General features: G+C 37.0%; 2 protein-coding genes across 4 annotated transcripts; one reads left to right on the forward strand and one right to left on the reverse strand.

Moving 5' to 3' along the window:
* Positions 1-2,745: 2,745 nt before the first annotated feature.
* LOC107752203 (TELO2-interacting protein 1 homolog) lies at positions 2,746-13,222 on the reverse strand. 2 transcript variants are annotated; one of them, XM_016568101.1, is made up of 8 exons: positions 13,112-13,222; positions 10,222-12,560; positions 9,394-9,552; positions 8,700-8,842; positions 8,454-8,594; positions 7,094-7,298; positions 4,120-4,207; positions 2,746-3,103 (listed from the first exon to the last, which is right to left on the reverse strand). In XM_016568101.1, exons 2-8 carry the CDS (start codon positions 12,512-12,514, stop codon positions 2,914-2,916), a joined length of 3,219 nt encoding a protein of 1,072 aa, XP_016423587.1. In that variant the 5' UTR covers positions 12,515-12,560; positions 13,112-13,222; the 3' UTR covers positions 2,746-2,913. The 2 variants fall into 2 exon arrangements, with proteins under 2 accessions (XP_016423587.1, XP_016423588.1); XM_016568102.1 differs by having other exon boundaries at positions 10,222-12,537; positions 13,112-13,127.
* A 137-nt stretch (positions 13,223-13,359) lies between these two features.
* On the forward strand, positions 13,360-20,293 carry LOC107752204 (regulation of nuclear pre-mRNA domain-containing protein 1B-like). Of its 2 annotated transcripts, none has more exons than XM_016568105.1 (8): positions 13,360-13,606; positions 14,565-14,743; positions 15,813-15,942; positions 16,027-16,166; positions 16,536-16,654; positions 17,765-17,891; positions 17,966-18,141; positions 19,128-20,293. In XM_016568105.1, the coding sequence occupies exons 2-8, from the start codon at positions 14,593-14,595 to the stop codon at positions 19,275-19,277; spliced, it is 993 nt and encodes a 330-aa protein (XP_016423591.1). In that variant the 5' UTR covers positions 13,360-13,606; positions 14,565-14,592; the 3' UTR covers positions 19,278-20,293. The 2 variants fall into 2 exon arrangements, with proteins under 2 accessions (XP_016423591.1, XP_016423590.1); XM_016568104.1 differs by having other exon boundaries at positions 13,361-13,606; positions 16,533-16,654.
* Positions 20,294-21,071: the final 778 nt, after the last annotated feature.

The raw sequence follows: 21,071 nt of genomic DNA on the forward strand, positions 1-21,071 counted from the left end.
ACACTCACAGTATGTTTAATGCTATTAACAACGCTTCGTTTTTACAGTTTGATTCAGTAGTTCTTTTTGTTTCTGGAAGTAATACATGTACAGATTGTGTATATTAAGTAATCCTACAAAAGACTGGTTTCACCTTCAATGTATGCCTTTATCAAATAAAAAACATTGTACATTGATCTTACGTCATTGTGTATCATTAAAACATGATTTGCTTGCTTTATTATTAACAGTGTGAAATACTATGCATACAAATCGCAAGCTCATCTAAAGAACTTCACTGTGTTCCAAAATTCTAATTATAAAACAGAGAGTTCCGGTCCTTGATTCTGATTGGTTGAGCCGCGTTCCAAGCTGTTGTAAATTACTCCACAAACATACACCTCTTTGCATCTGTGTGTTGCTCGGCAACCACTTTGTTGCAACTACAACGGTTTCTGAGGAACAACATCGTTTGGCGGAATAATAATGTTTTTATTATTTTTTATTTTGTGAAAACTTGCTACGTATGTAAAAACCGTATATGGAATAACCATCTTATAAAAGATGGTATCACGAAGTCACGTGACCAATAGAATATCGATAAGCTATATCACAGAATTAAAATTATACAACTTTAAAGCTACAGGTTTACATGAAAGTAGTGTAGACAATTTTGCATTCTTTACTTTTTTATCATATGTTGAATTTATATTTTTGAAAGAGGCGCCGTTGCAGACAGTTGAATGTTCAAAGTCTAGTCAGGCCACTTTAAGGGTTAAAGAGGGAGCATTTGGCGAGCAATCGGAGACTAATTTAAGACAGTGATTGGCTAACCTGCAAAATGAGTGTTCTTTTTTTCTTAGTTCGTGTTTTTTTGCTTTATTTTATGGTACGCACATGTTTTTAAATGTGTTAGTTAAGTTTTGGCTTAATGGATATTTGTAAATGACAATGACGTTCCATAAGGAAGTAAAGTGGAACCAGTTGTTTCTCTGGAGGTTCAAAATATCATCTGGGCTGGCTTCAGTTCTTCTAATGGTAAGCTAAATATTTATGGCCCTTTATTGCTGCCTTGCTAGTTTTAAAGGGGTCATATGATGTGATTTCAAGTTTTCCTTTCTCTTTGGAGTGTTACAAGCTGATTGTGCATAGATAAGATCCCTAAAGTTGCAAAGACTAAAGTCTCAAACCCAAAGAGATACATAAACACATTGCATTACACCAAATACACAAAATAATGTTCTTTTTAGCAACGTCTTATGACCCCTTTAACCTCAAAAATCACCTCAATACTTCATTATTTCATCACTTCAATTTGCTTTGTCGTCTTTACCGGCGGTGAATTCCTTAAACAAAGCGCATGTCAAGCGGTTTGACTCTATAATGATGCTTCTACACTTATCAGAAGCGGCCGAGAGGAAATTGCATTAGCCCCGTATGCCGCGCGTTAGCGGGTCGCCCCGGCGCTGGGGCCCGGTGAATAATAGCGCCTCTGTCAGCCCTGGCAGCAGGATAAATAGCAAAGTACAGCGCAGATAACACAGCAGCAGGCTAACACAAAGCATATGAGGCAGCTTTAATGCGGCTCTCACAGGCGGCACATTTATTAGACTGTCACAGAAGAAACCGCGACCACACCAGACTGAGCAGAAGATCCGGACCAACAGCACACAGCTAGACCAGAACCTGCTGGATTCTATTGAGGACCCTTAGTATTTTGATAATAATAATTAATTAATAATTTATGCATTTAGCAGACGCTTTTATCCAAAGCGAGTTACAGTGCATTCTGGCTATACATTTTTTACCAGTATGTAATAACAATAATAGAACTAAAGCATTTCATTAATAACTAATTGTACAATAAAAGCAGAGTTACTATTTTTGTTTACAAAGTACTTTATGAATCTTAATTAATTTGTGTAATATTATATAGTAATTAATAATTGTATTTATTTTAATGGACAATATTTATTTTATTTTAATGGGCAATGAAATAAAGAGTAATTATCAAATTCATAAATATAAATTATATATATATATATATATATATATAAATTATCAATAAACAGGAAATTAATAGAAATAATTTTTTTTCACTCAATATGTATGCTATTTAAAAAAAAAATTTAATTCATAAATAATAAGTGGCATTTCAAAATGTATTTCAAATTTAAATGGAGGATTCAGCTATATGAATATAATTATGTTTTTCAGAATGGTTGAACAAAAACTTCTGGAAAATATCCAGAAATGCATATTCAGAAATGCAATTGATTGTTTTCTGTCAGAATACCACATAATTACTACAGCAAAACTCTAGTAATCTGATATTAGCCACAAATGTCATCCAAAGAAAAAAAGAACAAATAATTATGATTCTAAAAGATCCCATATTAATTTATTATTTTAGAGAAGTAACAATAACTATAATAATTATGGTATTTCCAGAATACCATATAATTTCTACAGTAAAACTCTAGTAATTTGATATTAGCCACAAATGGCATCCAAAGAAAAAAGGGGAAAAAAGAACAAAAAATTATGATTCTGAAAGATCCCATTTTAATTTATTAATATTTTAGAGAAGTAACAATATAATAATTATGGTATTTTGGCTGAAAACATCATTAATTTGTATTTTTTTAAAGGAATTTAACTATGGTATTTTGGCTGAAAATATCATTTACATGGTAATTTGTAAAAAAAAAAAACATTTTAAGGAACAAGCTTGTTTTTTTTTTTTTCCTCAATCAGTTCTATCATATATATATATATATATATATATATATATAAAACTACCTGCATCATATGAAAAAGTTAGATTTCCAGCTTCATCCAAAGGTTCTTCCAGTCAAACGTGCAGCCAGGGAAGATCTGAATCCTACAAACATTGGTCATCTTAAACCTAGCGTTCAGATGTATGAAGCGCTGTCATGGGGCATCAGACTCCTGCAGTAATGTGAGGATGTTGTCTGTGAATTGGTTTCTGGGCTTGTCTGATCCGGTCAGCGTCACGGCCAGCAGATGAGGAGGAGGCGGCAGGTACGTGACGGGACAGCACAGCTCATTCAGACTGAACCAGCACAGATCACAGTCCAGATCCATCAGTGAGCGGAACACACTACAGAGAGCACAACACCACAATTCATACCATCACAGCCGGATATGACACTGGCTACTTACAGCAGCACATGCAGTGAACTAGAGTATGATCAGTCTGAAATAGATTTATGGTAACTTGCATTCTAATGATTGACTGATCTCTAGAGAGCAGGATAACGAAACTTTGATTAGACTGTCAGTTCCGACATCTAAAGAGGAGGTTTGTGGCTGATGAGTTACATGTGTGTGTGTGTGTGTGTAAAATATTAAAAATACATTAAGAAATATTAAATATAAAACATTGTATATATATACACACACACACAAACACTGATATTTCTGTCAGGCTGCTTAATCAATTTGGCTATTCTGAAATGATCAGCACTGAAAATATATTTTTAATTTAGATCATGTTTTTAATATATATATATATATATATACATAATATACATACAATTATTTAATTATTTATTTAACAATATTATTTTAATCGTTTGTATTATATATATACATATATAAACGATTAAAATATTGTTAAATATTAGATATACTATTTTTATTTATTATTGTAATTTATAAATTGTATTCTATAAATTATAATATATTGTTATATTATTTATTGCATATATTATGTAATAATATGCATACATTATTTATGTCAAGGCTTGTCAATCATTTATGAATAAGCAAATTGATTAATCAGTCTGACATACATTGGTCAAATCTCTTTCACTCTCTTTCTATTGGTGTAATCCCAATATGACCAAATATTGGTAGATATATTGATATACTGCAAACCAAAAATTACAGCAGACAGTGAATGAATCAATAATAATAATAATAACAACAACAACAATAATAAAAAGTTTTGATATTAGTCTGTGCGTGTTCCTGAGACTATAAACAAATAATGCAAAATGAATCACTTTTATAAAAGAGAAATAATGCTGGGGGATTTTAAATCCACTTTGATAAAGAAAAAGTCCCTTTAAAAAAATGAAGAAATATTCAGTTTCGCGGTGGGTGGGGCTTTACCTGAGACACGCCTCCTGCAGTTTGATTGGCTGTCGGCAGCTCAGGTACAGAAGACAGGCGTCAATCACCCGATCCAGATCCGCCTCCACTGCAAACACACATTCAGAATAAAGACTCCATTATTTATAAATTGTTCGTAGAATTCTAAAATGTTATTTTTAAATGTATATACATGCATGTTTTTGTTGCATATATATCTGTTCTAGATTCAATGTAAACACTATGCTTTGGCAATACATTGTAACAATTGTCATGCCAATAAAGCACATATTGAATTGAATTGAATAAAGACTCGTCCTAAAACATACAAATCCGCTTCAGGAAAATCAGCTGTGTAAAGCAAATTATTTTACGTGATCAAATACTATTTGAGACAATTACGCTATTATAGATTTGTCCTAATTCTCTATTCCCACAAACCTTAATGCGTCCTCCAGTGAATTCGCTGAAATTGACAGCAGAAATGCAAACAGTGAACGCCTGCGTCATAATGGCCACAGATGTTCTAATATATTCTAATAGTCTCCATGGCAGCATTATCCTAATTAATTAATTAAGCAGGCTGATGTAGAGCCTCATTACTCTAGATAAATGGAGGTGAATGCAGAGGGACGGCGAGACCAGAGACAGAGAGAAATGAAGGATGGATGGAGAATAATAAAGAGGAAAAATGATGTGAGAGAGAGAGAGAGAGAGCACTAGAGCCAGCTGGGAAATAAACAGCATGACCTCTCATGTCTGTCTGTCTCATAACCATGGAAACTCTATCAGTATTTCCCTCCTCTCACAGATGTTTTTCTCTGGATGAATCTTCTCCACATGGCGGCTCAATCGAACGACAAATCACTTCAGCATTTCACAAACCACTGGCTTCAAATTTCTCATGGTTTGGTTTGTAACACAGTGTTCCCAGGCGTAGCTAGACTTAAGCCTAATACAGAAAGTGATATTTTATCGGTCAATAGTCAATCATATTTACATGCATTAAGCTTGAATGCATGAGCCAAACTGCAGCATGTGAGGTTTTTCCGTTTCACTCCTTACAAAGTGTCTGGATTACATCAGAAAACCCACTGAGGGTGAGGAAAAACGAAAACAGCCGATACGAAAGAGACCTTCGGAGCTCCTCCAGAGGAATGAACAGAGCAGCTCAGGACGGTGTGTGTTCAGATCATGGTTCAGATGGAGCTGTGATGATGATGATGATGATGATGTGTTATGGTGAGATTGACTCTGAGGCGTTTGCTGCAGCTGTGATGCGAGACTGCCATCTAGTGGTGATCACATGCTCACAACTCTCAGACCATACAAAATGTACATTTCAATGTCTGATATTGTTGTGCACGATTTATCAGCATGTTATTCTAAAGGGAAAAAAATGTAATCTTTGATCTTTCATTAAAATGTGTTTTCTCAATTAAAAAATAATATGATTGAAGAATATTAAAAATTACTATTTCAGTGGTTTTGCACTCAAAAAACTTTTGCATTCTCCCAAAAACAAGAAAACTAAAATGTAGTTTTCTCTCAAAAGCACTGAAATAGTTTTTAATTCCATCTCGCATTATTTCCATCCCTAGTTTTGCATTCACTTTGCAAGCAAAAGCATTGAAATCACATTTTTTCCTCCTGTTCAGGGTTATTGAAACGAAATGAAATAAAATATAAAACTTAAACTTATTTCAGCTAGTTGTCAAGGCAATATTTCTAAGAATTTAAATAATAACATTTTAGGAAATAAAATGCCATTTAAATTTTTAAATAAAAATTGAACTAAAATCAATCAATAAAAATTGGATAGAAACTATATAGAAATATTTAAAAAACTGTTATAAAAATTACAAACCACAGCAAAATTACTAAACCTTTAACTAATATTACAGTGAAAACAGAACCTCAAAATAAAATAAAAATAAAAATATTAACAAAATCTATAGGAGTATATCAAGGACTAAAAAGATAAAAATAACCATCTCATTTTTTGTCCATGGCCTTGTCCCATAAGCTTATGCAGGCAATGAAAAATAATATAAAAAGAAACCCACTTTTACAAGCAAAAATGGTTCAAATCCTAAAATAAGGTCCTGTCCTACATTATTCTAGTTGAATACTATATTTAGCTCAGAAATTTAGCACATTATTGAATGTAGATGCATTTTTGTTTTTTGTAATAATTTAGGCAGAACATACTACAGGAATATCAGGATTTAGATTTGCATTTTAAACTATAATAACGTATAGTATCGTATTTGTGTGTTTGCATGATTTTGTTATAATGCTGATGTGACAAGAGGGGCGGGTGGAGTAAATGCTAATGCGCGCCACCTGCGCCACTCACCGGTCTCGAGTCTCACGGAGGAGCTCCGGAAGGATAAAAAGGAGGAGTGACTACAGTGTTGGACGAGAGAGGACCAGGCCTGGAGTTTATTCCCGTGACTACGAACTTTGCTACAGCTGACTTTGCACATACGTCATTAAATTAATCATTATAATTCATTTTCATTCCACTTAATATATTTTAATGTGGGAGGGCCAATGGAACAATTAGCTGAACCTTATCTTTTAAATTCATGTTATGTTTTTGTTTAGCACGTATTCATTTCTTTACACAATGTGACCCTGGACCACAAAAGCAGTCATAAGGGTCAATTTCTTGAAATTTTATATATTTACAGAAGGAAATTTACGAAATATCTTCATGGAACATGATCTTTACTTGATATCCTAATGATTTTTGGCATAAAAGAAAAATTGATAATTTTGACCCATACAATGTATCTTTGGCTATTGCTACAAATATACCCCAGTGACTTAAGACTGCTTTTGTGCTCAGTCCAGGGTCACATATATTAAATGATAACTGGCATAAAAAATATATATAAAAATCTCCCTTTAAAAGCTGATTATTAAATACTATTCAGTATCATTAGGCATGTTTCCAGCATGTGTTTGGGACACGGAACTGCAGACTTACTCAGGTCCAGTTTCACACACAGAGGTCCGAGACCCTGCAGCACGGCGAGCTGGAGTTTGTAAGCCAGTGTGTGTGTGTAGACGGGTCCGGAGCGAGCGCTGACCTCCGCCTGCTTCATCAGAGACGAGGTGAGACGAGGCAGAACCTCCTTAGACACGCGCTTCCTCAGGAAATCTCCACACGACTCGCCCAGAACACACAACACCTGGAGATCCACGGAGAAAAACAGAGCAACCTGATGATCTGCTGGATCTGTTATTGTATCCCAGCTAATATACAATGGCATTCAAATGTTTGAGGTTGATACGATTTTTTTATATTTTTGAAAAGAGTCTCTTCGGCTCACCGGGGCTGCACTTATTTGATCAAAATACAGTAAAAATAGCAATATTGTGAAATATTATTACAATTTAAAATAACTATTTTCTATGTGAATATATTGTAAAATGTAATTTATTTCTGTGATGCACAGCTGAATTTTCAGCATCATTACTCCAGTCTTCAGTGTCACATGATCTTCAGAAATCATTCTAATATGCTGATTTGCTGCTCAAGAAACATTTCTGATTATTATCAATGTTGAAAACAGTTGTGCTGCTTCATATTTTTGTGGAAACGGTGATACATTTTAATTTTTTCTATGAATAGAAAGTTCAATACAGCATTTATTATAAAATAGAAATTACATCACAGTCGACGCAGTAATAGCAAACTACTTTCAGGCTCGTTCAATAATGAATCCTTCAGAAGAATTTGTGTTTTGTCCGATTCATTGAAAAGAATTGACTCAAATGAACGATTCACTCACAATTCACTATAGCTTGACTGTAGCTAGCAAGCTTCGCTTTACTGAAAGACAGTATCTAGCCAATTAAAAATTAAATGATCATTTAATATCATTAATTAAATGATTTTCTAATGCAAATCATTGAACTTCAATATTGTGTTTATGCTATAGAAATGTCCATGACGTCTAATGCAGGGCTCCATTCTGGGTCCTCTTCTGTTTTCATTATATATGCTTCCACTTGGTCATATTATTCAGAGACACAATTGATTATACCACTTTTATGCCGATGACACTCAGCTCTACTTTCCTATCAAAAATAATAATGGGTCTGTGTCTGGCCTGTTTGACTGCCTGTGTGACATAAAATGTTGGATGGACATGAACTTCTTACAGCTAATACAATGACAAAACCGAAATTGTTATCTTCGCCCCACCAGATATGACCTCTGACATAAAATGCTGGGATATTGTGGATGGTCATAGTTGCAAAAGAGTTTTTTTTTTTTTTGCGTGTTGGTTTTGCATCTGGTTGCTAGGGTGTTGTGGATGGTTGCTAGGACATGATCTCACCTTGAATGCTCGAGGTACAGCGAGAGGGTCATCGTTGGTGAGACGGTGGAGGAGAGCAGGCCAGCACCGGTGCACCATGGGAAGCAGCTCGTCCTCTCGCTCACATAAAACGCACACACACAACTCCAAGATGTCCAACACCTGTAAATGCACATGCACCTTTGACTTTAGACCCTCTCTGTTCAAAGGAAGCACACCTGCAGCGATGCCAAAGCTATTATACGTCACTAGAAGAGATTTTACAACCTTGAGTCGGATTCTCAGGTTGGAGTCAGAGAGCAGGTGGATGCATCGCTCTATCAAGTCTTTCGCAATCTGGATATGAAGAGAAAGCTCCTTTTTCTCTGCAGGACCATCTGTGTCCTCATCAGAAGTTGGTGGAGGAACTTCTGTGGACAGGGGAATTTAAAAACCTAATTGGTTTGTCATTCCTGTGCATTCGACTGCATGCTCAAAAGTCTGGCTCTGAATGCGTCTTGTAAATCAGCTACAAACCTTCAGCGTGATAGTAGGAACGCCATAATAACGGATCGCTCTGGGAATTCGGCTCTGTGTGGTGTTGGTTTAATGATCAGAAATCTGAGCCCTGAGTTGAAAGCCTCAGCATGTGGAGGACTTAGTTACCACTTGTAGTACACTTGAACCCATCTTACATACACCAGTGGGTTACTACAAAAGGTATCTAAATACATTTTTAATACAAAGAATATATAATAAAAGAACATTTTAGTTGATATTCATGGTGTTCCAAAATAGCACATTTGAGTACACTTATATGTTTGTAAGATTATCTAGAAGTACTAAAGAATCATTTTTAGTAAGCCTATATTAAGTACAAAATTAGTGCGTGAAAATAGAGCACTTTAAGTACTTTTTTTCCCCTCCTGGCTTAATACTAAAGAAATAGGCATTTAACCAAACATGAATGTAAATTACAAACCTAAATCATTAGGATCTTCCTCCTCTACTCCAATGCCTTCTGCAAGCTCCTTCTGCTTCTTATAGTCCAGGAGAAACTGCCTCAAGTTCACACACTCTTTATTCTGGGTCTCTTTGCTGGGTGTCTTCTGGTGTCCCATAGTAGCGGGAAACCATCTCACTGTGGTAAAACGTATCAATTTTTCAAACTTAACACATTTAGAATCTAATACTTTATAGTAACATTGCTCAAAATAATAGTTAAAGGGATAGTTCACCCAAAAATGAAAATTCTGTCATTAATTACTCACCCTCATGTCGTTCCAAACCCGTAAGACCTTCGTTCATCTTCGGAACACAAATTAAGATATTTTTGATGAAATCTGAGCGCTTTCTGACCCTCATTAGACAGCAATGTTACTGAAATGTTCCCAGGCCCAGAAATGCAGTAAGGACATTGCTTTCATGAGTACCAAGACACATCAATATCAAGACGTATCAATACTCTCGATAATGGCGGCAGATGTTGCACAGCGGAGAAGAATGGTTGAAAAAAGTCGTTATTTTTGTTTGCTTTGCACACAAAAAGCATTCTCGTAGCTTCATAAAATTACAGTTGGACCACTGATGTCACATGGACTAGTAGTTTACCGATGTCTGGGAACATTTTCAGCTGTCTAATGAGGGTCAGAAAGCTCTTGGATTTCATCAAAAATATCTTAATTTGTGTTCCGAAGATGAACGAAGGTCTTACGGGTTTGGAACGACATGAGGGCGAGTAATTAATGACAGAATTTTAATTTTTGGGTGAACTATCCCTTTAAGTAAACTAAGGAAAATTAAGACTCACCGAGTGCTTTCATGAGTGAGTGTAGCACACTACAGAACTGTGGCGCTCTCTGGTCATAGCTGAGATCAAGTGCCGTTAACACGTTCTGCACCACATCGGCCACTAGAGGCAGCAGACTGGCATCTGAGTGAGTGAACATGACCGCAAGAACTCGCGGAGCATGAGGGTGAATGCTGGGTCTAGCTAGGTTTAGAGAAATGTCATTGAGAAGGTAGTCTGAGTTCTTGATGACAAGCTCCTTGGGTGAACTGTAATCGCAAGCCTTGCAGAGGTCACACATGGTGCTAAAAGCCGCTTGGCTGACAAGAAGCGACTCGTCCCCGGCCTTCTCCAGCACAGGGTATAGTGTCGTCATCAGAAGCAGACGGAAATCGGTGCCTAATGCCAGTGCAAAGCCACCGATGCCCTCCAACTGGATACAGATTTGCCAGATGTTGCCGTTGAGTTGGTGAAGCGTTGGAGTTTTGGATGCTGGAAGCAACTGCAAACAGTTTCGTTCTGGACTATTGGACACCAAGGAGGTTGTAGACTCAAGTTTCCCTTCCAAGGCTTCTGAGACCGTAGGGAGATGCCAGTTACTCAAACTGATGTACTCCTCGATGATGGACATGACTGAAGATTTCAAGTCTTCTTGATTTGTTCTAGACTGGTTTGTTCCTGAACAATCAATCCTAGAAGTGTCCGTTTCTACGCCAATGCCTGCAGCACCGACAATGACCTCGTTGAGGACCAAAGCAGCTTGCTTTCTGTAAACCGAAGACTCCCTGTACAATTCCATGAAGCGGTCAACAAGAAGGTAGAGGTTTCCGTAGTATCCCAACATGCGGCAGATCTTCCTGAGTGCTGAGAATATCTTGTCGTCTGTGAAGTAGAGGAAGTACTTCCTCTGGGATGGGATTTGGTGCAGGTCAGGTCTCAAGTCTGTCGAAGACGTCAGAGTTCTCTCCTCGATGATCTTCACATCCATTACGTCCAGCTCCATCACTTGCATCAATGCTTTGGAGATGCGCTCCAGATGTACTGCTGAAGAAAGTACCGCATCCACTTTAGGCCCCAGAATCTTGAGGTACCCAAGAAACACATTAAGAACAAAGAGCTTGCGTTGGTCGTCAGATGTTCTCATGAGTCTAGGTAAGGATGATGCCAAGCTGTGGAGGTTTTCAGATAGAATATCAGTAAAGTCCTGTCTGCCATTGGTTTGACCCATTTGTGCCACCTCATCTAATGCTGCATTGCACCTGTGCTTAACCTCAGGCTCCTCATCGTTGACAGCACCTACCAATGCTTCCAGAAGAAGACCGACACATTCACCCACAGACTGGCTACACTGAGAAAGAAGAAAATGGGATAGATTGACCAACTCAAGTCTGACTCTCCAGTGCGGGTGGGCAGATGTGCAAGAAATTATCTTCTGTAAGACCAAAGCAAGGCGCTGGGATGTGGTTCTGCGCCAGGATGGAGTCCTCTTTACAACAAGCTCCCCAACCCTTCCTAGATCTCCAGCTGCCACATCATTGTCTGTTTTCTGAAGCTGCTCATCGGCCATTACCAGACCTACTGCTTTGTACCAAACCCTCATGGCCTTCATTGTAACTGTATGGCCTTGTCTTACATCTCCACTTATTACGAGACTCAGGGCTCGAGAAATCCCAGGTAAAAAAGTGGCCAAGGTGCGTCCGAGCAGATACCTCTCGTCCCGTCCTGGCTCAATGTGTTCCTCTTCGCAGTCGCACTGCTGAAACAAAGAAAGGAGACATTTAAGGGAAGCCGTTTGAACTCCTCTAGCCTTTTCGTGCTCTGCTAATGCCAGAAGTAGTGAAACGGCGGCTCCAAGTCCAGGCAACATGCTTGGCTCGTAGAGTTTAAAAACAATGTCACCGTAGGCAGAGTGCATAAGGGTGTCCAAGCATCCAAGGACGGCCAGCTTTAGTTCCTCAGAGGTTGTGGCGGGTTTTCCCGGGTCTTTTGGGGAACACAGACAAAGGCACAGCTCCGAGAACAGATCCCGTAGAGAATCCCAACTCTGAACGCAAGTGCTCTCCAGCACATACGTCACGGCTTCCATCACCGCCTGGATGAGTCCCTCCCGCTTTGAGCCAGGGGTTTTGAGGACAAATCTGAGGGGAAACAGAACATAGTCCTGGAGCTGTTGGAGAGCTCCATCGCTCACACTGCGGAGATGACCGCTAAGAGCTTCTACGTTAGCGACCGTAGGTTCTTTGGTCAGGAGGACACAGGATGGGCGGAGATATGCAAATGCAATCTTTGGGTCTTCGATCTGATGTTCAGCCATTCTTCATGTATGGAGCACAAGATCTGTGAAGGATGTTAATAAAATTCTGGAAAAAAAAGTCATCATGAGAGAGACAAACATGAGAAATACAAATATAAAAATGTATGACAAAGAGAAACTTTTGGCAACTAAACAAGTATTAATCAGCATTTGTTAGTATTCAATGACTGATTCCTTGAAGTGACATTTTGATATAGTCAAGTAAATGCATTTCACAATGGATTTCACAATGGATGCAGTTCATTTTCCAACTTCTTAAATAATATTGCTGATAATTGTTTTCACTAGCATACATAAAGCATGTTATCTTAAAACAAACATGCAAAAACATTGACAAAAGAGTCTATGACTATGAACTGCTTATCACACTAAAACATTTGATGTCCTATGAGGTGTATATCACTCTTGTTACTGTGTATGATTAATAAGATGGTGCCCAGCAAGCAAATTTAAAAGTAGTAAAGTCACAATACAAAAAAAAACTTGTTTTTCGTCTATTCTTCTATGGTCATGTTTTATTTTAACATATGAAGAGTGAACGAGCATATTGAATATTTACTTACAGCCCCTCCCCTTAAAATTTCCCATAGTACTTACTCTTGAGTGGTTCAGTGTCAGCAGCAGTTTCAAGCTCACATTCATGTCAATAAACTCCTGCTTTATTTCATTAAATATAAAATTACGAATTTCAGTCCAGAGAGAGATCATCTATGCCTGCTAGCAAACAAAGGCTGGGTTTCCTAGACAAAAGAACACACGTGACTTGAAAATGACTGGTATTATTATTCAAAACGAGACATTACAGTGTTGCAAAAAACACATCCAGCATGATGTCGCGTCTGTGTGACGTCACGTACGCGACGTTCGTTTGTTTATCAACCAACTTGGAACGGAATCTCATCGTGTTCAAACATTCGGCAAAAGTTTCGAGGAATATACTCACGGATCATATCTTATTCATTCGATTTATTAATATCTCGACTTAAACCACCCTTTTGATCCGCGGTAGTTCGTATTTAGTGTTTCCCGCGTGCGTTGTGCCATATTGAATTTAAATCCAGATTAGGCTAACGTTACAAAAACTGCTGACAGGTGAGAATTTATTTACATTACCTTTTATCTTTTAGTTGTTTGCTTGATTTGTTTCTTTAACCTGCTTAATTAGCTTTTACTGTCTTTAATATGTTGGCTGCATGTCCCAGAAATTTTGCATTACAAATAATCACCTTCTCAGCTAATCAATAACTCAGACTCTGTATGGAGTTTAAGTTCAAACTCTTCTATTATATCTACTTTGTTAATCACATGGCCTATATATATGCAATCAAACTACCGTTATAAATACTTTGTGTGTGTGTGTGTGTGTGTATGTGTATATATATATATATATGTATGTATGTATGTATGTATGTATGTGTGTGTGTGTGTGTGCAAATTTTATTCATATGTACATTGTTTTACTATATTGGTCTCTAAAGAACAAATATTCCATGTGGTCTCTCTTAATACAAGTAGACCACAGAAAATGAGGTCATGAATCCTAATATGCATAACAATTATTTAAAAACAAGCAAAATGCATTTGAAAGTGGTTTAATAATGTGTATGTATGTGGTTAGTTGACAAATAAAATGTATTATTGTAGCATTTTTATTTAATATCAAGCTTCCGGATTAAATTTTATGGCCGTATGAGAGAATGTGTATAATTTTAGCACTATTTTAAAACCTTTTTATTTGTAGTTTATTTTTAAATGTCCTTGGATTGGGAAAAATAAAATAAAACTATTCCGTATAAACGAATATTCCATGTCGGAGCTATGCTATAATAAGAATTATAGTAAAAAATATTGTTTAGAAAGTAGTTTTAAATGCAGAATAACACGTCAAACAGTCAAAAGTCAACTACCCATATGTTTATACTTTATATATTATATAAATGTAAATATAAGGGTCCGTTTTTTCCTCTGAGTCCCTTAGTTCGAAAGCAGCTTTACATTTCTTAAGTGAAATGCAACTCAGACCTGTTTATAACCTGGTGTTTCTTCTCAGGGTGGTTTGGTGAGAGAGAGTGGTCAGCATGTCGTCTTTCTCCGAGTCTGCGCTGGAGAAGAAGCTGTCTGAACTGAGTAACTCGCAGCAGAGCGTTCAGACTCTGTCTCTGTGGATCATTCATCACCGCAAACATGCATCCTTCATCGTGCGTGTGTGGCACAGAGAAATGAAGAAAGGTAAGAGAGTTTTACCGCTGTTGACACTGGTGATAACAGCTGCAGCTTTGGGTTTACAGTGGTAGTTGAAGGAATAGTGAAAATGTACTCACCCTCAGGCCATCCAAGATGTAGATGAGTTTGTTTCTTCATCAGATTTGGAGAAATGTAGCATTGCATCACTTCCTCAGCAATGGATCCTCTGCAGTGAATGGGTGCCGTCAGAACAAGAGTCCAAACAGCTGATAAAAACATCACAATAATCCACAAGTAATCCACACCACCCTAGTCATCAATGAACATCTTGAGAAGCCAAAAGCTGTGTGTTTGTAAGAAACAAATCCATCATTAAGATGTTTTTAAAATTTGTTGAACCGTTGCTTCCAGCTAAAATGTGTGTCCATACTCCATAAAAACACTTCCTCCAGTGAAAAAGCTATCTGGTCTCAATCAGGAGAGAAATCTGCACAGATTAAAAACTGTTTACAAGCCAAAACCGCTCTAAACAAAAATGTGGCTGGATTTTGATGTGAGAGACAACAGGAGATGGACTTTTTCACTGGAGGAAGCGTTATTATGGATTATGGACTTGAATTTTGGCCAGAAGCAACAGTTTGAAGTTAAAACACTTTAGTGATGGATTTGTTTCTTACAAACACACAGCTTTTCTCTTCACAAGACATTAACTGATGAACTCGAGGGGTGTGGATTATTGTGATGTTTTTATCAGCTGTTTGGACTCTCATTCTGACGGCACCCATTCACTGCAGAGCATCCATTGCTGAGCAAGTGATGCAATGCTACATTTCTCCAAATCTGATGAAGAGACAAACTCATCTACGTCTTGGATGACCTGAGGGTGAGAACAATAAATGTTATTTTTTGGCTGAACTGTTGCTTTAAATGGAACAAATGGGAATCAAGGAATTTAGGACCAAACTTTACTTGTTTAGTGTAGTTTGCACAAGGCATGCTGGTTGTGTAAACAAGGTTAACCTTCAAAAATGGCTAAAAGGCTGAAACATTAAAACTGAAACACACAAAAAGTTTTTGTTCTAAAGTTAGTAATAATGAAATGTTTGTTGTTCAGCTAAAAGCAGCAGGAAGTTGACGTTCCTGTATCTGGCTAATGACGTGATTCAGAACAGTAAGAAAAAGGGTCCCGAGTTCGCCAAAGACTTTGAGGGCGTCCTGGTTGATGCCTGCTCACATGTGGCCAGGTAAACGCACCTTCACATATGCTTATGTGTTCAATAGCATGAATCTGTCCTGTCTCACATGTATTCTGTGTCTTTCTCTGGCAGAGACGGAGAGGATGGTTCTAAGAGGCATATGGAGAGGTTGCTGAACATCTGGCAGGAGCGGAACCTCTACCGTGCAGACTTCATCCAGCAGCTCAAACTGGCTATCGAGGACTCAGACAGTCCCAAACAGAAGCCCGCAGGTCAGCGCGATACATGCACACGGTGTAAACATTTTTTAAAACATCCCAAGATGCACCTGATGAAGTTGGTAGATGAATGTCCAGAGTGACCAGAGCTGCAATCTAGATAAAGAAGAAGCTCAGATATAAGAGAGATCTCATTTATGTCATATGTTTTCATCATTCATGCTTCAATTAGTGTTATTTCAGTTTTCATCACTGCTATAGCTTGCAAATCGTATTTTAATACAACATTTTGGTCATGCAACCTTCATCAGGCATTGTTTTCACCAAAATGCATGTTCGTTTACTGTCCTGTAGAATGCATGAACAGAATCGTCTCTTTTTGAAAGTAAAGTGAAGTAAAAGTTGCAGGTTATTTTGTAGCAGATGATAGAAAAAAATTGAAGAGAAGCTACCAGAAGGTCCAGGAGGAAGAAGAGGAGGAAGATGATGATTACAGAGGTCACTATTCTCCCCAGGAGACGGACGCAGCTGCTCCACATCTGGTACGAATGACATTTACTCAAAAGAAATGTGATTCTAAACCCTGATTCTTGATATTGATGATTGATTTTATTAGTCCATTTTGAATGCAGTGTTAAAAATAAATTGAAATATTAAATAAAAATACAAAAGGTCTGTCTAAGTAATGTCTGTAATAACAGAATTAAAATTGTTTTTTTTTAAATAAAATTTTTAAAAAATTTTTATTTTAATTATTATTATTATACTATACATGGAATTTTGTATTTTTATTTATTTTATTTTATTGTTCACTTTGCAGGACCATTTAAAATGTACTAGTAAAGGCAAAAATGTCTAAAAATAACAATATACAAATATAAATACATAATTTTAAATCTAAAAGCTCGATATTGAATAAAAATTCTATAATAACAATCACTATCAACAATCAAAGGTAGGAACCACTATATTTTAATTATTTTATTATTATTATACTATACATGGAATTTTGTATTTTTATTTATTTTATTTTATTGTTCACTTTGCAGGACCATTTAAAATGTACTAGTAAAGGCAAAAATGTCTAAAAATAACAATATACAAATATAAATACATAATTTTAAATCTAAAAGCTCGATATTGAATAAAAATTCTATAATAACAATCACTATCAACAATCAAAGGTAGGAACCACACTTCTTTGAATAATAAATGGCATTTAAGGGACTCCTGGGGAAAATATATTAACATTAATAATTAATATAATTTTAATGTTTGTAATTTAATGTTTATATAAAAAGCACGGGCAGTTGATTTGACATCACATTGCAAGACGCTGCTAAAACTGCTTGACGTTTCAAAGCAACTACCAGTATTTATACTTTTTATATATATACATTATATTAGATATTAGGGTGCACTTTTTCCCATAAGCCCCTTAGTTTGGCCATTTACTCAAAGAAATGTGATTGTAACTCTTGATTTTCAGATCAGTTAGGGTAAAAAATTATGGTATTGTTTCTATTATTGTTTTTTAAGGTTCCATAGAATAGCGCCATTTTACCAACATTTTGAATGTGGTTCATCTAGTCAGATTTTATAAACTAATCTGATTTATAAGAAAGATTGTGTGTGACTGGCATGATCCACAGACGGAGGAGCTGGTGAAAGCGCTGCAGGATCTCGAGAACGCTGCGTCCGGTGACGCTGCTGTGAGACAGAAGATCGCATCACTTCCACAGGAAGTGCAGGACGTTTCTCTTCTGGAGAAGATCTCGGGTGAGTCTCACAGGAGAAACGTACCTCTGTCTAACAGGAAGTGGTTTTCTGATGAAACTCTGTATTCTCTGCAGATAAACAGGCGGCAGATAAGCTGTCAAAGACGGTGGACGAGGCCTGTCTGCTGCTGGCGGAGTATAACGGACGCCTGGCCGCTGAGTTAGAGGACCGGAGACAGCTGGCCCGAATGCTGACAGAATACATCCAGAGCCAGAGAGATGCGCTCAACGAGAGGGAGAAGAAGCTGGAGGTACGAGACTCCTAAATGTGTTAAAAGACAAGCTTACCATCCTGCCATCATCATCTACTCCTCGTGTCTTTCCAAACCTGTTTGATTTTCTCTCTTTCATGGGAGAATTTCTGCAGAATATCAGAGCTGATGGTTTCAATACAATAAAAGTGGATGTGATTTTTACCTTCAAGCAACAAAATAGTATTATAAAAGTAGTCCATATTACTTGCGTGCTACATTCAACGTTTTTGGAAATCTTCTGACAAAAAGACCAAAATTAAATCATTATTCACTGATAAATCGTAATTTTGTTTCAACTTGAGTTGGGTTCATTCAGGTTTAAATTCCTCACACAAAGCTGTCTTGGTTTCACAAGACATTGAATATATCACCAAGTCATATGGACAACTTTTGGGATAATTTTCATACTTTTATGGTACCTTTGCTTCATTTTCGAGCTTAAAAACAAGCTTGTGTGAAATGTTTCCTTTTGTGTTTCATGGAAGAGATAAATCAAACTTAGTGTTTTTGAAAGAAGTCTCTTCTGCTCACCAAGGCTGCAATTATTTGATCAGAAATACAGTAAAAACAGTAACATTGTGAAATATTATTACAATTTCAAATAACTGATTTCTATTTTAGTATATGTTAAAGTGTATTTTATTCCTGTGATCATAACTGAATTTTTAGCATCATTACTCCAGTCTTCAGTGTCACATGATCTTCAGAAATCATTCTAATATTTGGAAGTTGTGATGCATTTTATTTTTCATGATTCTTTAATAAATAGAAAGAGAAAAGAGTCGGCATGAATCAAAAGAACATAATTTGTTTGAAATAGAAATCTTCTGTAACATTATAAATGTGTTTACTGTCACTTTTGATCAATTTAATGCATCTTTACTGAATAAAATAGTATGAATTTATTTAAAAACATCTGAATGACCCCAAACTTTTGAAAATTTTGGACTGATTCATTCATTGATTATCTTGTGTTCTTGCAGGAATACAAGCAGAAACTGGCTCGCGTCACACAAGTGAGGAAGGAGCTGAAGTCTCACATCCAGAATCTTCCAGATCTTTCTCTTCTACCGAGCGTCACCGGCGGTCTGGCTCCTCTCCCGTCTGCTGGAGATCTGTTTTCCACTGACTGAACATCTCTGAGACTCACAGACACTGGGCTCCTCCTCACGGACAGTAACATCAGTAATGGAGCGAGTGATGAAGATCAGCTTTCACACGTTTGTTTTTCAGTAGTTCTCATGTCAGCTAAACCTCACGGAGATCAAGCCTGCGAGTCGATCCGTCAGTAAACCAGACTCAGTGTGGAGATTTTCTTTTGATGTGACTTTGCTGTGGAAAGCAACTCCCTTTTGCTTTTTCTTATACCTGTAGGTTTTTAGTTTTATTGCTCAGAGTTTAATTTTGCTTCATTTTGGTTTTTGGAGGAAACCAAACATGAGGATTCAGTTTTAAACACCTCACTGCTATTGACCGAGTTTATAATATCAAGAGAAATTAATTAGAAACTCATGCCCATCATCAGACTGTGATATATTTTGGTTACAAACCTGACCTGTTTTTCTTCAAATGATTATTTTGCTGATAAATACAACAGATTTGCTGATATTTGTGAGAAGAATACAGTGTGATCGCAGTCTCTTCTATGGTCACTGTATGTTTACAGTGTCTCTCATTAAATATGACCGAACACATTCAACAACAATGTTTTTTTGATATAAGTGAATCTTTGAGATTTGATTTGAATGGATTGCTGTATTATCAGAGGGACATGTAAATGATATTGTGTGAAATATAAAGTGGCCAAACTCTGTCCAAAACATTTGCTTAATTCACAAATGAGTGGAACATATTTATGTTTATGCTGTTGATCACCACCAAAACACAACATCAAACAGAGAATACTGAAGTGAAGCTTTTTCTAGGTTTCTTGAAAGTCATTGTTGTTTACAGATTTAGAATCAGTGACACTATTGAGCTGAAAAGCCATCTTGTGCTCTGTGGCCATTTTGTCTTTCAGATTTTGAAGACATTTGGCAATTTTCTTTACTTTCTGGACCCAGTTTAGTTTAATGGCTCAGGTACCAGTGAGCTGTTTAGCACAACATGGATTGCTATTCATCTTTTGAAGCATAAAGAATAAACTCATTCTCTTGGTAATATTTTGTTTGCAGATTCTTTATTGAAATGAACAGTCAATAGGCAAGTTGTCCATTCATGCGAGTGGGGGGAAAAGCAGTGTACTGAGGAGTCAGATCTGTTTGGCAGAGAGGAATGTGTTTGGTAAAGTACAGCAGAGCTAAAGGAACCCTGGGGGAACATGTTAACTTGTGTGTTAAGATATGTGCCTCTAGTGCAGTTGACATCCACCACCACATTAAAGCACATACTGAATACAGAATATTCATTAAAAGACTTAAATTGCATACAGTACACAGTAAACACAATAATAACAGAATGTTGAGGCCGATAGACGCAGACAGACAGTTCGTGGAGTTTTGTCTGCTGGCGTTCATCGGCGCTTCTGTTTGGTCCTGTACACACAGGTTGATTCGGCGTTTGTCGTGTAATGTGAAGTGAGGTTCTGTAATCTGCTGATTGTGTGCGTCTGTCGGGGCAGTGTTCTTTAAACCACCGCTCGTTTTTAGTAAGCGGTCAATAAAAACGTTAAGACAACAAAACATATCGAGGATAGGCGTTTTAATTACGACAGAACGGATATATAACCGCAGTGCAATTTCGGTCCAAACCCGTACGAAGAGAGAAAAAATATAAAGTTAGGCCTGTAGAGTAGCCTACTTGGGATCTGCCTTGACCTCCTCGTTTGTCCGTCATGGCTGGGACCAGATCACAGCCGTGATTAAACATTTATTATAAAAAAAAATTGTTTTTTAATAAAAAGCGAAGTTTATCAAATAAATTACAAC

Source organism: Sinocyclocheilus rhinocerous, unplaced genomic scaffold (assembly GCF_001515625.1).
Source record: "Sinocyclocheilus rhinocerous isolate Xijiao unplaced genomic scaffold, SAMN03320098_v1.1 scaffold1462, whole genome shotgun sequence".
Lineage (NCBI taxonomy): Eukaryota > Metazoa > Chordata > Actinopteri > Cypriniformes > Cyprinidae > Sinocyclocheilus > Sinocyclocheilus rhinocerous.

Coding starts and splice junctions, on each gene's coding strand:
- LOC107752203 (XM_016568101.1), bottom strand. CDS start 12,514: ATGGCTGAACATCAGATCGAAGACCCAAAGATTGCATTTGCATATCTC. Junction 7,299..8,453: donor CTGTACCTCGAGCATTCAAG/GTGAGATCATGT, acceptor GTGGATCTCCAG/GTGTTGTGTGTTCTGGGCGA. Junction 4,208..7,093: donor GTGTGTGAAACTGGACCTGA/GTAAGTCTGCAG, acceptor GTGTGTTTGCAG/TGGAGGCGGATCTGGATCGG.
- LOC107752204 (XM_016568104.1), top strand. CDS start 14,593: ATGTCGTCTTTCTCCGAGTCTGCGCTGGAGAAGAAGCTGTCTGAACTG. Junction 15,943..16,026: donor GCCTGCTCACATGTGGCCAG/GTAAACGCACCT, acceptor TTTCTCTGGCAG/AGACGGAGAGGATGGTTCTA. Junction 18,142..19,127: donor AGAGGGAGAAGAAGCTGGAG/GTACGAGACTCC, acceptor GTGTTCTTGCAG/GAATACAAGCAGAAACTGGC.